Raw genomic sequence first — 16,484 nt, forward strand, 5'->3', positions numbered from 1 at the left:
AGTTCTCCTACTTTCTATCTGTAAACTCCAGTTCTCCTACTTTCTATCTGTAAACTCCAGTTCTCCTACTTACTCTCTGTAAACTCCAGTTCTCCTACTTTCTATCTGTAAACCCCAGTTCTCCTACTTTCTATTTGTAAACTTTAGTTTGTAAACTTTAGTTTACACATCAGGTCATTTATTTAATTCTATTTTCGTTGTGTTTTTAATCCTTGACGTTTTATTTCATATCATAAATTTCCAGGAGCTCACGTTGGGCCCGTGGGCCAGGCCCCCCCCCCCCTCTAGTCCGCCCCTGATCAAAAGCCGATCATAAGCCGTGAGATTTAAGAATATTTGCCCATGATTAATTAATCATCGGTTGGAATCTGCAGCAGGGATATCCACAAGAGAGGATTTAGAAGAAAACCAAAAGTGTCCAGAGTGTATTAAGAGATTTAACAATCAGAATATCTAATTCAAGAGTTTACATCCTCTGAGCAAACATAAAATTCTTAAAATTCCAAATTGTTAAAAAAATTGACTAACGTGATTAATTAATGTTTAGTGATAACTGATTTTTTTCAATGTGAATTAATTTTTCGCATTAAAGGTTGTGTAATTTAATAAAAACTAAAATTGGTGAGCAATTGTACTAAACGAACTAAAAGTTTCTGCACAATTCACATTAGGTACCTGTTAGTTCAGCTGATTTGTTATACAAAGAAGAAAGATGGTTCAGAGTTGAAGTAACTTGAAGGAAGAAATCTGCTGTAAATGAACCCAACACTAGGGATTCCATACTGTACAGTGTACTGCACAGTACACGTATCCAGTCTATATTTTGTACATAAAACGTGCTGGGTCAAATGCGCACAAATAGTACGATTAACCTGTGGCCGGTGGTACTAGTAAATGGTTGAACAATTAAGTTTAGATCATGCATGTGTAACTTTGAGTACACAGTACTCTGTACAGTGTACACAATCAATGCCCATTCAGTTAGATTTATGTACTGATGTACATAAAACTATGAGTAACGAAATTCACGTCAAGAATCATTTTTTCTGCAAAAATGAAAATTTTTGAAATAATTTTTCCAAAAGTTTGTTCTAAAATCTGGTGGAATTATTAATAGAGTTCCTCAGTTTCTCGCCGAGAATGTCTTCCAATTTTAGAATTTAATGAATCATTTTAGAAACTTGAGTTTAACAAAATAAAAGAATTTTAAGTTAATATTCAAATTTTGCTTTTAGTTTTACAGGAAAGATGGAATTAATTCAACTTGGATCGTCATCGATCTACGCAGCATTCGTTTTGTAATCCAGGAATTCCAAAGTGGTTCACCTTTTATGATTTTTTATGAATTTGAGGCACAGATCAAAAATATGTTGCAAACCTGGACAAATTGGGTAAAGTTAGTTACATTTTGACATACTTGGCTTTACTTAGTAACAAGTAGACATGCTTGGCTTAAGTTAGTTCCGCGTAAACATACTTGGCTCTAGTTAGTGTCGCGTGTGGACAAACTTGGCTTTGCTTGGTTTCACGTGGACATACTTGGTTAAAGTTAGTGTCGTGTGTATGTAGACTTACTTCAGTTATTTTCTGTTTCTTGATTGTTTCAAGCACAGTGGGTTGGGAAATATATTGAGAAAAATAATTGACAGAATTCTCATAAATAAACCTTCGGGAGGCAAATAATTTAAACAGTTCTCCCATACTAAATAAGTTAGAAACTTATCTTAGCAATTTAATTTCTATTGATTTATTTAATGTAAAAAAATTAATATAATCAGTTGAAAATAATGTTTTAAGAAAATAATTTACAAGATTGATTTTCGATTTTTCTTTAATATTTATGAAACATTTTTTAATGTTTATAAACTTACACTTATTTTCTATAAAATATTTGTATTCCAGGAATCCACTATTTATGTCACCCCCCCCCCTTTCCCGGAATTTAAAAAATGTATTTTAAGTGGATAGGAAGAAATTAATTTTCGCATGTAAAAATCTTGTGTAAATCTTGTGAAATAAACTCGTCTAAAAACTAGGTCCTAGATCAAATCTTCCACATTCACCTTGTCAAAATGTGAATTTTCACGAGATATTCACGGGTCACTTGTCTTGTGTTCTTCACGAGTTTTGGTTATTGGGAAATTAGATATTCATAAATATATGGAGGATTAAATTTAAACCTGATACAGAGAAATAAACCAATTTTCTTATATATTTTTTATGGCAAAGAAAAATTAAGAATATTTTTGATCGATTGGCACATACCATCCCTGCCTACCCCCACCCCCTACCCCGTGCATATAGTAAAAGTATTAGTTTCTAAAAGTTTTAAATCGGGTTAGTGAGATGGGCAATAGCTGGATCTCAGGGATTAACAATGAAGTTAGTTCAATTTTCAAACAAAAAGAGAAAATTGCATTTGGTGCATACAAGGGGGGTTAATGGCTTAGATTTTAAGGCAGGACAGCGGAAGAGGAAGTGGGGGGGGCTCAGACTATCGAAAGGGCTGATTCACAAAAATACCCTAAAACTTTATGTCTGATAAAGTATGAATTATAAATAAATGTTTTTTGTTATCGAAGTAAGAGTGCTGTTGTTCATCGGGCAGGCCCCGCTTGAAATTACCAAGACAGTCCCTTTAATAGCCACATAAAATAATTTATTTTTTATTGTTTATTTTGTTCCAAAATTATAAATCCTATTTCAGCTCTTTTCTCTGAAAAATGTCAATAATGTTCAAGATATTTATTAGTTTATGATTTAATGGAAAACCACTAATAAAAGTCTGAAGTACAACAAACCCTTCTAAAACAATTTAATTGTTCTTTTTTTTTAACATTACTATCAAAAATCCTTCAAATCTAAGATATAATAAACATTATGAAGAGTAGATATATCTTTATTTTCTAAAAAGGATAGAACACGGGCAGCTATAGTACATTTTAATTTCCGAGCCGGGTAAACCTTTCCTGTTCCAGTTTGTACTGTATCGCCCGGACATTGGGTAAATAAAGTAGACACTAAATAGGACTAGCCGGTGCAACAAGACTTTAGGAATTAAATCTACTTTTACTAAAGGGTCAGAGGTGTGTGTCATGCACCAATAAGTTCCGTTTTTAGTCAATTATTAAAATTACTTTTTTTATTCAAATTTAAGTATTTTATTCACAAAGCTAATTAAAGCTGTATACTATTACAACAAATTTGATGAGTATATATTTTGAAATAAATGAAATTAAATTAAATAAATCACATGAAAAATATTTTTCGTGCTTAGAAAATTCTTAATAATCAAAGAAATCATTAAAAATTAAGAATGTATCATTAAATTGTGAAAAAATTCAGAGCGGGATGTTATTTTACTTAATTGTTCCTTATAGGACGTTAAGTAACGTAACAATCCGCTGTTGGCAGAATATCCGTTGGTTGGTAAAGTTTTACAAAAGGTGGTACTAATATATCGTATCAGAACTTTTATTTTGAAAAATTTTATTCTAAAAACATTCTTAAAATTGAAAACTTTCTTAGGATATTTAATAATTCGCTTTTGCGTAGTGCAATAACCCAACTGGTTGATAATTAATGTGATTAATTTACGGACACTCCTTGTGTTAAACACGTGATATATTTGATTTTCGCAATCTTGAAGATTCATCCCACTTCGGTTTCAGTAGAATTAAATTTTTCCATTTACTACTGGGTCTGATTTAAGAATTCATCTCTAATTGGATGATAAGATAACAACGACAACGCTCTGCTATAAAATTCTGATTATTATCTCTGCTATAAAATTCGGAAAACATATTCAAAAATAACAATAAATGGATGAAAATAAGTTCCAAAGATAATTGGCTCATTGACTTTGAACCATGGAAACCCTAATTTACCGAGGGGTGGAGTAAATTCATAAAAGCTTTTATTATAAAAAGCTGTAACTTTCATCTGAAGGTACATATTAAATGGATAAAAAAGGACAGTATATTTAATCCAAATCAATCTAACTTATTGTTACAAATTATCATTCATCATTCCCGTTTCAAGATTTTGCAGTATAATAGGTTTTATTATAAAACTTGTCATCCTGTTTTTATCTTTATCTTTGTGTGATCTGAAAAAAGTAAGAAAAACTCAAGTCTTTTTCAAATATATTTCATTAAGCTTTTTAAACACTGTATAAGAAATTTTTTAAAAATCTCATTTAAGATTTAAAAATTGTAGCTTGAGTCAAAAAAGAGTAATGAGATAATTAGTAAAAGAAAATATTTCCTTAGTAACAAATGCGTATACAGAAGAGGAGGGAGAGCAGACCCCCTCCCCCTTACTCCTAAGTCCTAACCGCCGCAAAACGGCGGTTGCATTGTAAGTTAAATGGGCGATTTTAAAGTTTAGCACCGAAATATAGTATCCCGGGCGTTATTTAGCGTGCCACCGAAATACAGTATTCCGGGCGTTATTTAGCATGACACCGGAATACAGTATCTGGACGTTTTTTAGCTTGAAACCGGAATACGGTATCTCGGGCGTTATTTAGCGTGACACCTGCACGGTCTTTCAGTGAAAGCAGAAATTGTACTAAACGGAATTTAACCAATTGTCGATGGATCTTAGTAAGTTTAATTGTAACTTCGAAAAGCAACAAGTTGGTCACGCAAAACTAGAAACAACAAAGCATGTCCCCGATGCATCGGGATTACCTCAGTCAAGACATAAAATGTGCAAGAATATCAACCAAAGAAAGTGTTATAGATGTGTAACTCGTACGCATAATTAAAAAGTAACACATAGGAAATGGTTTCGAAATTAAGCATTAGACAAGGAGATCTGAATCACCGTGTAAGGGAGGGAAAAAACGGTGTACGTATTTTTTCATCTTATCACATCACACCCATTGGAATTGTGCCTTGAACAATAAAATCAAGTTTAATAATTTGTGTGTAAAAAACAACATTTAAAATGTTAATAAAAAAACAGTTCGAAAATTTGCTTCTTATTTCTGGTAAAAAATATGCCGCGTAGATAAAAGACGATATTTAGTTATATTCACTCAATTTCCAGATTTGACGCTCCGCACATTCCTTTCTCTCGCAGACTATCGTTAAAACTGTCGACACGGAAAACCTGCTCTAACCCTTTCCGGTCAGCGGCTTAGCAGAAGAAAGCATTTCTGCGCTGAATCTTAAACTCTATAGATTAGAAACAACAATGATCAATTAGTATTCTTATTTCCTGGTGTGTACTGTACACTGAACTGTACACTGTACTGTACACTGTACTGTACACTGTATTGTACACTGTACTGTACACTGGACTTTACACTGTACTTTACACTGTACTGTACACTGTACTGTACACTGTACTGTACACTGTAATGTACACTGTACTGTACACTGTACTGTACACTGTACTGTAACACCCTGTATGGCACGTATAAATATCAAAGTTACAAATTCTAAAGTTTTTAAACTACAAGGAACATGATAAATGAATAAAGTTTGACTTTAAAGTGCATATTCTTCAGAATTAAATTAAATTTAGAAAATCCAGTTAATGATATTTAATATTCTTTTACTCTTTCTTAACATGCAAAAAAATGCATAATTTGTTAATTTATTTCAATATAATAATTCTGTTATCTGCATGATATCAGTGAATTCTCGTTATCCATGTCCTATTACATCTATCTCAAATTTTATTTGTAACTTTCTACTCTTTGATTAGTAATCTTAACACAAGGAATATGTCATTTAATTTCGGAAAAATTAGAATCAATGGAAATTTAAACCGGAGAGATTTAATGGCTTAAAATCGTAAATCGTTACATTCTTTGGCATTTCGATGTAATTTCAAGTATAAACCTAAACTATTTAAAAAGGGCCTTATTCACAACGGTGTGCCTTCCTAAACCATTACCTGTTCAATATTTTGTTTAGCTTGAAAAGAACAGCAAATTGTACTAAATTTAATTTGGAATAAGTCTGCCATTGTCTGTGGTCTAAGACTTTTTCATGATAATTTTAAGGAAAAAGGATATTTTCTCTTGAGTTGATAAAATTAATCTGATTATCTAAACAATAGCAACTAATTGACATCGCCAACAATAAAGAAACTCAACAAGAGAAACTATCCGAGAAAAGGAAAGAAGAACAGAAATGAGGATAGTGGGGAGTGGGGGAAGGAAGGAAAAATTGAAGGCTAGAAATAAAGAGAAACTGAAGGGGAAAAAAAGGAAGAAGAGTGATAAAAAATATTTGGAAATGGAGGAAAAAGGAAGGTTAAAAACATCAACAACAAAAATTAATAAAATGAAATGGAATAGAAAAGTTAAACAGAGATTAAAAAATATTATAAAATGAACAGGAAAAGAAAAGATTAAAAGAGAATAAATTTGAATTAAGCAATAAGATATGACAAAAATGGGGGGAAATTCATAGGGGAAAGAGGATGGGCACAGAGTGAATCCAAAAATGAGGGCAGGGACCCCCCCCCCCCTCTACAAAAAAACACCGAACCTCTGAAGGATGAAAGCATGGGAAAAAGTTTGAAAACAGTTGAAGCATTGACAATTAAAGAAGACTGTAGAAAGGAGCAAAGTAGAAGAAGTATTCCCGGATCCTGAACTTAGTCATTAAACATGTTTTTAACTGCGCCTTGTTTTCTTATTAGCTATTCTACAAAATACAATGTTAATGAATTCTTGACTCAAACTGACATTTTTGTTTTTCCTAATTATTTTCTTTTGGATAGTATCAGGATTTGAAATAAGAAATAAACTGTGTATTTGCAATAAATTATCTAAACTCTATATCTTTTCAGCCTTATTGTGTAAGTAGCTTTGATATTTCAAACTTAGATTAACAAATCTATCAGAAATATCGAGGTCTACGACATTTAATTGCGAAGATACATATCGATATCAACACGGACACATAGCTTATAAACTATCAATGCCAAACCAATGGGAACGATCTCCTCAACTCGTTCGCTAAACGAGAAACGATTACTTCTCTCACTGTAATCTAAGTGGATTGGATATCTTTGTTACAGATTATGTTAATATACGTATATACAAGAATAGCGCTGATATATATAAGCGTAGTTAAGCCAGTTACTGGCATAGTAATAAGTTAATCACAATACAGGTTATGATGTATACTTACAGGCGTAAATGTAGGCTAGGTTAATTGCATTACAAGTTGTGCGTAGTTAACATAGAGAATAGAATATATATTAGAGGGGAATTTAGAGAATCTCTTGGTATGAATTTTTTCAGTCCCTTTCAGCCTGAAAGGGAGTTCAAAGTATACAAATCATGTAAATGTTCACAAATTATATGCAGTAGAGTGCATTAATACAGTATGTTCCCTAGACTATTAATTTCAATTTCGAAATTTCTAAAGCTGTTAAATAAGCTTTATAATGAATTAGGTGAATAAAAAACATCATTTGATTTATAATTATAACGGAAAATCATCGTTTGTAAAGTGAAAGGCATAGAGTCTATGTGAAATGATCATTGGCCTATTTCATAATTTGGGTTTCTTTTGACATTAATTTTAGATTTTCTATAAAATTATATTCCAGGGCCCAAAAGGTTATATAGCATAAATATGTGAAGTAAACCTGCAGTATGGAAACAGTACAACAAAATGGCCGTTTTACACTTTTTTCTAGTAAATTCCCCTCTATATTTATATTCTATTCTCTTTGGTAGTTTAAGATAAGCATATTTGGATTCACAGACAATGTACAATGTAATTTATCTAGGTATCTTCAGGTTCACAAATAAGGAAATTACTGTATTTATTACAGTATTGCATATTTGAAGTATTTGTGTCTACTACCAAACTTATTAGTATTCGGCAGTAGTAAGGGCACAAACCTTCCGCCAAAATGTTTATATCAAAAATCTAATTAATTTCTATCCCACTTTAACATAAGAAAAGTCTAAGATTGTAATTTTATTTATATAAAGTTGAAATGCACTAATTCATTAATATAAATTCTAATTATGAATTTAATCAATTATGATTCGTTTCATTTTATAAAATGTGCTAAAAGCATAAATTAACATTTGAATAATTTTATCCATGCACAGCTTATCAAATATAACTTGCTATATTTATAAAAAAAAGAGATACGTCTTTTATATTTTACAAACAAAATACTTGCATATAGGTGTTTGTAAAGTTATAAGAAAGCAATGAGTAACAAATCTTATTGGAAACGTGCTAAAAAGTTAGATTTTTTATATTGGCATTTTATTTTCAACCCAATCTTAATGAGTCCTAGCTTAATGAAAATACAAAATTTTAAATTGTCATTCCTCTGAAATGTTTTTTTTTTTGGTATTCAACAATTTTCATTAAATCCCGGCCGCAAATTTAAAAATTTATTGTTGCAGGTCCATGGTTAAACCCGCTCTTTGCAAAGCAATATTATTTATTCTGGATTATCATGGAGTTTGAAAAAATATCCAACTCCATGATAAAACCGAGGGTTTGATATCATTGAATCTAGAATTTACATTCTTCTCCGGTTCAATTTGGGCCCGTACGCAACGGCATTACGCAACCTTTTCTGAAGATATTGAGCATCATGATTCGTTAAAAAGTTTAGGAAACTAGAACTGGAACCTTTAACCCAGATCAATTCCATATGGAATAATCGTCCCGTAAACTTTATTCCAATCTGGTTCAAATCTGGTTCAAATTTGGTTCCAATCTGGCTCCAATCTTAATTTCCAAAAGTTTTTTTGGTTTGACACTCTGAACAGTCTTTACGCACGGAACCAAATTGATCCTGGAAAAATGGTAACCCTAATTGAATCCCGACATGTTTTGCAGAACCCCTTTCACAGCGATCTGAAGGTTGCCAGGTCTCAGGCAAAGATCTATGAGAGTTTTACCAATCACTTCTTGAAAATGGAAATAACTTTTTAGCTTTGTAATTCTGAAATATTCATGTGTAAAGTTACATAAAAGTATAAGTGAATCAGTGGGGTAAAATCAAATGCATAAGGCGCGCGTTGCTAAACTTCAATCTCAACCCGGTCTTAAAAACTGATGCAACATTTCATAGCAGTCTGGATGTACTAATTGCACAAAAATAACTTACCGATAGTTAGACCCTGGATGCTAATATACAGCAGGCCTTGAACCAGAACTATTCCATTTATCCATTTATTCATCACTTTATCCTAAACAGATATAAAACTATTATGATACACATAACTGACGCAAATATCTCAGGATCTTTTGCTATTTATTCCTTTTAAGTGACATGGAAATGTAATTTTAAATTCGACCCTCCATGAAAAGATTCATGATTCACAATGGTGGTACCTTTGAAACCTAGTTATCTGATCAATAATGTGAAAGATATTGTAGTTTTTATAAGGTTAATACTAGTGTTTAATTTCATATTATACTATTATATTCACTTTCCGGCGTGAACATTAAATATTTTGCAAATTCCTCCTTAAAACTGGTGAAAGTTACATGAGCTAAGAAGCTTTCAAATTATTATATCCAGGGTTGCAAAAAAAATGCAATGGGTTTGAAACCAAATTTGTTAAATCAAAACACAAAAAAGTTAGCAATTTAGTTTTGTTTTAGTGATTCTTATATTTTGTAATGAATGTCGTGTAGACTGGTGGAGAAATGACATATGATCCTCAAATACGGAACAAATTAGTTAAAAATTCCTAGTTACAGAAGTGTGAGAGTTCACCTTTCAGCTGCACAATGCAAGGGGACAAATTTTTCTAAGCAATTTTTTTCTCAAGAACTGAAATACATTAAAATAACTTAAATGTGAAAGCTAATTCTAAATGTCCACAAAAACTTTAGGAATTTGGAGTTTTGTTTAATTTTTAAAAGAAACATCATTTTGTGTTTCCTTCTCTCTCTGTTATCGTTTCGATGAAATCTTGGTCGGCGCATCAAAGTTTTCCACATTTCAAGAAGTTTTTTGTAAAACAGATTTAATTAAGAAAGTTTGGCGTGTCTCCGACATTAAATTCATATATTTTTATTTGTAAACTTGTATTTCATTTTGCCAAATGCAAGTTGAAAAGATTTGAGAATTTAAACTTTCCACTATAAAAAATATTTAGGGAATGTTCTTTCCGCTTAAAATGGTGACTGGTGAGTGGTGATTTCCAATTAAAGAGTTGTGAAATATAAAGAATAGCCATTGACAAAACCAGACGCCACAATTGATTTAACTAAGAAGCCACAGAATATCGTCTTTTCCATAACTTGTTAAGACTTTTCAAGTATGTCTCTCACCAAAAACTTTTTTAACGTAGTTTGCCGTTAGAAATGAATAATTTTAATATCTATGTAGATGAACCTCATCTTAAAACAGATTGCAATGTTTGGTTTGCAATTTTTTGGCCCCTTCAAACCTATAAGGCACTAAATCACATCCTATCCTATAAATGATTTAGCAAATATAGAAGTTTATAACCGTGTTGTTAATTTCAAATGATTAATTTATTTGATAACTAGAATTCTAATGTTGATAGTTTGAATTCAAAACCAACCAACCAATACTGCAGCTAATAACGTCATATACAAGTGTTTTACAGTACACACTATTCGGATAAATTCCTAAAGCATTATCTTCTACTATTAGGACTATCTTTGGTGACTTTGTTATCCAGAGGCTCAAATATGGTTGGTTCCACTTAAAATTGTATTGAATTTTTCAAGATTTAAGCCGGCGCTCAATTGAAACCGGTTTTTGGGGAGTTGATCGAGACGCGGCTCAAATTCATTAAACACTGATTTAATTGTCGTAGTACAACCTAATTATATAGAAAATCAAAGAAAATATCTTTTTGAAATATTTTTTCATAAAGTAAAATTCTACAGTTAAAGCTTTTATCTTATTTTTAAAGGGACCAAGGGGAAAATTCATTCACAATTTAAGAAACATAAAATACATTTTTATATTTCTTTATATATATATATATATATATATTTTTTTAAGGAATTGAGTTTTTGCCACAAACTTAGATTTTCTAATTCTTATAATTATTGCAAACCGTTTTCCTAGACCTTTGATATTTCAAACTATATTAATTCTGGTAGATTAAATAGTCTCAGTTTGAAATATCAAAGGTTGCAAAGATAGGGGTAAGAAAATTTCAGTTTGTTACAAAAACTCAATTCCTTAATAACCCCTTTGAAAATTGTCAAAATTAGGGTTGAAAATGATCACATGAAAATGTTTCTTAGTTTTACTACATGAATTTTGTTATTTTTCAAAAACCAATATGTGAATACAGTCCCCTGTATCCTAGTTCCATGGTTTAGCTTTGGTAACAAATGTTATTCTCAATATATATTCAGGGTTAAAATTAACTCCAGTTATAAATCATAGATAAAGGGGACTATTATATAATTCCAGGGGTAGATATTTCTGGTAGACTTTTCATTCTTACAGGGGTAGATATTTCTGGTTGACTTTTCATTCTTACAGGGGTAGATATTTCTGGTTGACTTTTCATTCTTACAGGGGTAGATATTTCTAGTTGACTTTTCATTCTTACAGGGGTAGATATTTCTGGTTGACTTTTCATTCTTATAGGGATAGATTTTTTGGTAAATAGCGTAGAAACTTCTTGTTAAAATGGTAGACAACTATCATGTAGATATTTTGGTAAATAGTGTACAAAAAATTACTGAATTCTTACAATTTCTTATGTAAAGTGTAAGAAAAAATGTTTTATTATTATTCTTTTTCCTACCAACCACTTGGTTACTGAGTCCCAGTGCCCCCCCTCCCCGTCCAACTTTTTCCTTATTGACTTACTTGCCAAAAAGTGAGAAGCCAGTAGCAAATTAATAAATTCATCAATAAAAACTTTTAAAAAAATAATAATTTTCAATATCAGAAATTTTAAGAATTACAAAGAAACCTTTATTTTCATAAGTAAATTTATTATATAAACCTTTTTTAGTTATTATATATATAGTAAAAGGTTTATTAGAAAATGGCAGATATATACCAAAGTTTTTCCCCTAATATCTGAATAAAGGTCAGTAAAATTAGACTTATAAATTCTACGAGAGGAATTTAAGGTTTATTATTATTATTGCCACCATTTTTAAGTACTGGTGAAAATAAAATATTTCGAAATTTCTTTTCTTCCAATATTTATCTATTTTGAGTTTAGTGCTGAATGACTAATGCTAATGTTTTCTCCTATTTTAATCTAATTAAGCTAAGTAAATCTGATATTCTAGTTAACCCTATCCCTGCTGGGGTACTTGAAAACCAGGATACGCTGGGGGGGGTCAATTTGACCCCCCCCCTCTCTAAATCCCATGTTTTATGTCCAAATATGACAAATGATACATCATTAGAAAGCTCTTGTGCTCTACTTTTAGAATCTGCAAAAAATTTGCAAATTTGCGAAAATTGAATTTTTTATCGCAAAATCCAGTTTTATACAGCAGGAATAGGGTTAAATAAGTAATTCTGGTTCAAAAATAGCATGGAAAGTGAAATTCAAGAGACTGTAAGTGACCCTTCATGCAACGATAACAATGCCCGATTTACAACGGTACCCTTGAAAGGTATTTCTGTCTGAAATACCTTTCAATTAGATATCTATGTTTTTGTTTCTTTAAACTGATTATTTTTTATTTGCCGTTTCTCTGCTAAAGTGACTTGCGCATTCCTTGCTTATAAGAAGCAAAATAGAATCTCACAGAAATAAACACTTTTCAAGTTAGAAACACGACCGAGTTTTCCACATATTTGATCTATACTAAGGTGTCAAGGGTATCGTTGTAAATCGGGCATCAACATCTTTGCATGGAGGGTTACTTGAAATTACTCAAATTCTTAAATCAAGATATTTTAATATTTATGACGTTCTTCTCTTTCAGTCGAAAAATCGGATATTCATTGCTTTAAATTCAAAGAATTTTCATATCTTAAATATTTAAATAGGTACAATTCAATATTCTGTAAAAATCTGAAATTTACAACAAATTTTCAGCAAATAAGGAAAATGTCACCATTCTAGAAAAAAATGTTTATTTAACCAGAAGATTTTAGAAAACCTCTTTTTTACTTTTAAATAACTCATTATTTACTTGTGAGAGGTCTATAAATCAAACAGAGGTTAATTAATTAATTAATAATAGCAAATTCACAACAAAGAAGTCAAGAGTCTTGCAGATTTTCTTATCCCTGAATCCAAACAACTCGATGGTGTAAACCATTGATATATCAAAATAAGATTATTTGATCGAACAGAATTCTTATTTTGGAATATCAAAGGTCTAATCCATTGGGTTAGAAAATGATACTTTGTGGCAAAGAATCGCAATTCCTTTGGAAATTAAAAATTATATTTTGTTTTATTTTTGAATATGTTTTCCCATGCCAATATAGGCAAAATCAAACCCCCCACATCTTTCAATTTATACACTCACAGTTTAATTTATTTTAGTTTTGCTTAAAGGGATCTATTTGGACTAGCATATCGTCAAAGTCTCGTGAATAATGGTCTTTTTTCCTGGAACATCTTATATTTTTTTAAGATTGAATTCATATGTAAGGATGAATTATTTTAAAAAAAAGTTTTTGAGTAAATAATTAAAATATAAGTATGACCGACTAATAAACCTCCTACAAACACTAAATTTTTAGTCTGTGTTTGGCAACCTTGATTTTTCGAACTTTCCATTTTGCTAAATCAATTTGTCAAAGTTTGAGATTAACGGTTTATAATTAAACCAGTTGCAAAGATATGTGGGTTTGATGCTAGTAATCAATTCTTCAAAGGCGCCCAAATTGTGTATTACACCATTTAAAAACGTTAAATTCGATTGGTTCTACTTTTATTCAGCACAGATGAGCAAGATAAGTTAAAAGTGGAAGGGATGGGAAGGGAGATTTAATTTTGAAGATATCCCCCTCCCCCCGCCGTCCCACCCCCATTCACCTAAGTTTTCTACTGGACCAAGTTTTGTCAAAGGACAATAGAGGAAAATGAAGAATGATTGTTTTGTTGTAAAAGTTTAAAAATGTAAACAATAAACCATTCAGAACTCATTTTAGAACAGGAAAACCAAAAAAGTAAACATTCGGGAAAAATGCACATTTCTAAAACGGCACTCTCCCCAAAACATACGAAGGAACTATATACAGGAACGACCAACTCAGATATACGCATATTATGTACTGTACACTGTGGGAGGAATGTAAACAAACCCAGTGCCCCCACAGAAGTTAAAAGGAAAAGGACTAAAGCTCTGATGTGATATTACAGTCCATCAAAAAACAAGTAAATATATCAAGTTAGAGCGAATACATATGATTTTTGGCTTTCTGCTTAATACTGAAAATATAATAGCAATACATTCTTATTCCACCCCTTGGGCCTTTTTCCCTCAAAAATGAGCGTTGCCCCTTAATTCTTTGTTTTGATCTCCTCCCACTACAGTAAACAGATTTGACGCATGAGAAATGGCGGTTCCTGGTCTACATATTTCTGAACATTAGTATTTATTCGGTCAGTGTACTGCAATCTACTGCAGTACACACCAAGAGCTTAATTAAGGATGAGGGACATTTCAAGCGACCTTATATTTTAAGATTACGATTAGTGGAAGATGTAGTTGTTTTTCTAGTTTGACAAAGAATTCTGTTAAGTCCCTTCATTGTTTCTAAATCAGAAATGCGCTTTAAAAAGGTCACTTCAAAAAGAAACCACAATTGAAAAAAATATTTTTAAAGAGAAGATGATGGATAGCTCATGCATATCTTGCTGGGAAAAAGCTCTCTAAATTAAGATGAAGAAAAAAATCGCTTGTTTGGCAGCAAAAGTTGGAGTGCTGCAAAGTAAGCGACACAAATCGTTTATTTTAAAGAAAAAATCGCCAAGAATGACAAGAAAATAAGCGATTTTATGACAGCCATCCAACTTCTACCGCCAATCAAACGATTTTATTTTATTTCATTAAATTAGAGTGCATTCCCTTTCATGTTTAAAGTTGCGGAAAACGCATAAATAGCGCGTTATCTTTAAGATAACAGAATGCTCTTGTATTTCCTGAAAAGCTAAGAAACCATATTATATTTGCTGGAGTATGTAGCAAGATAATCTGTGTGCAATACCAGAAAAATTACATCAAAAAACAATTTTATTTTTTTACACTTCTTTCACACTGCGATATATGTTTGTTTTGATATTTATTTAATATTTATATTTCTTCTTTTATTTGATACTCTACAGCCGGAAAGCAACTGTTCTTTTCCAACTTAACTTGAAATGTGTATTACTTATTTTGTTTAAATATACTTAATCCTTATTTTTATGACTAAAATATTTTTGTTTGACATTTGATATATCTACCTACAAACTAGAAATATCAAATCTTATTATGCACTTACTTTTAAATTCGAGAGCATTCTCTTAAACAATAGGTATTCTGTGAGTAACAAGGTAAAGAATAGGCTCTGCAAATATTTTGCATTTTTTGTTCCCACAAAACAGTTGCTTTCTGCTTAGAATACTCATGTTCTACATTCTGTAGTCAAGAGTATACCTGGAGTAGGGTTGAGGAGTAGGGTGGAGGAGTAGGGGTTAAGGAATAGGGTTAAGGAGTAGGGTTGAGGAGTAATATTGAGGAGAAGGGTTGAGGATTAGGGTTGAGGAGTAGGGTTGATGATTAGGGTTGAGGAGTAACATTTAGGAGTAGGGGTTGAGGAAAAGGGATGAGGAGTAGGGTTGAGGAGTAGAGATTAGTAGAGTAAGGTTCATTCGATGAGTTCAAAATAATGGTTTTTTATCATAAAGATGCAGAATTATGGTTTAAAAAGAAGATTCAGGAGTTTGGTTTATTAAGACGTACAAAGCACTTAAGATGAGGTTAAAAGATTAGTGGTACAGAAGAAGTAAGCACTTTGGTTTAAACTTGAATGAAAGTCCTAAAAAATAGGTCTGTAATAAAAAAGATTACTTCTTGTAAGAAAAAGTAATAATTATGTGNGGGGGGTTAAAAATTATTTTTAGAACTTGCAGACTAATTATTTCTATGTATTTGACAGACGGTAAGAGAACACCTAATTATTCTTTTTAAGCTAAATAACTACCTTTGTTTCACAAGTTTGCTTTTATTTTATTTCACTCAACATTTTCCAACGGAATGTGCCGGTCCGAGGAGCTATCACTGGGCATGAAATCTACGAAACAGAATGTGTTCGCGGATTTTTATCTCGAGGTTGCCGCGTATATGTTCTCCAGAAGACGGGAAGATGAAAACTAACCTCGCTTTATCCTCTCAACAGAGCTCGGATAACGGTCCGAACTCCTTTTCACCCTCCTTCATACCTCCGGACAGATTTCTTGATGGATCTAGTTCTAATACAAGGGATTTCCTATTCATGTCGGAAATAATCCAAAAAGAGCAATATGTTTTCTGTCATGTCGTCTTTAAAGGTATAATTTAAGGATGCAA

At 31.6% G+C, this 16,484-nt stretch overlaps 1 protein-coding gene across 1 annotated transcript in view; it reads right to left on the reverse strand.

The window, feature by feature from the left end:
• The window catches only part of LOC111696695 (neural cell adhesion molecule L1), a 59,267-nt gene extending 42,997 nt beyond the window's left edge, over positions 1-16,270 (reverse strand). Inside the window, exons 1-2 of the mRNA XM_023466395.1 lie at positions 16,120-16,270; positions 9,115-9,196 (exon numbers count right to left, since the gene is read on the reverse strand). Coding sequence (XP_023322163.1) covers positions 9,115-9,187 — 73 coding nt within the window. The 5' untranslated portion in view covers positions 9,188-9,196; positions 16,120-16,270. The remainder of the gene's footprint in view (positions 1-9,114; positions 9,197-16,119) is intronic.
• Between the last annotated feature and the right edge of the window lie 214 nt (positions 16,271-16,484).

This window comes from Eurytemora carolleeae, unplaced genomic scaffold (assembly GCF_000591075.1).
Source record: "Eurytemora carolleeae unplaced genomic scaffold, Eaff_2.0 scaffold225, whole genome shotgun sequence".
NCBI lineage: Eukaryota > Metazoa > Arthropoda > Copepoda > Calanoida > Temoridae > Eurytemora > Eurytemora carolleeae.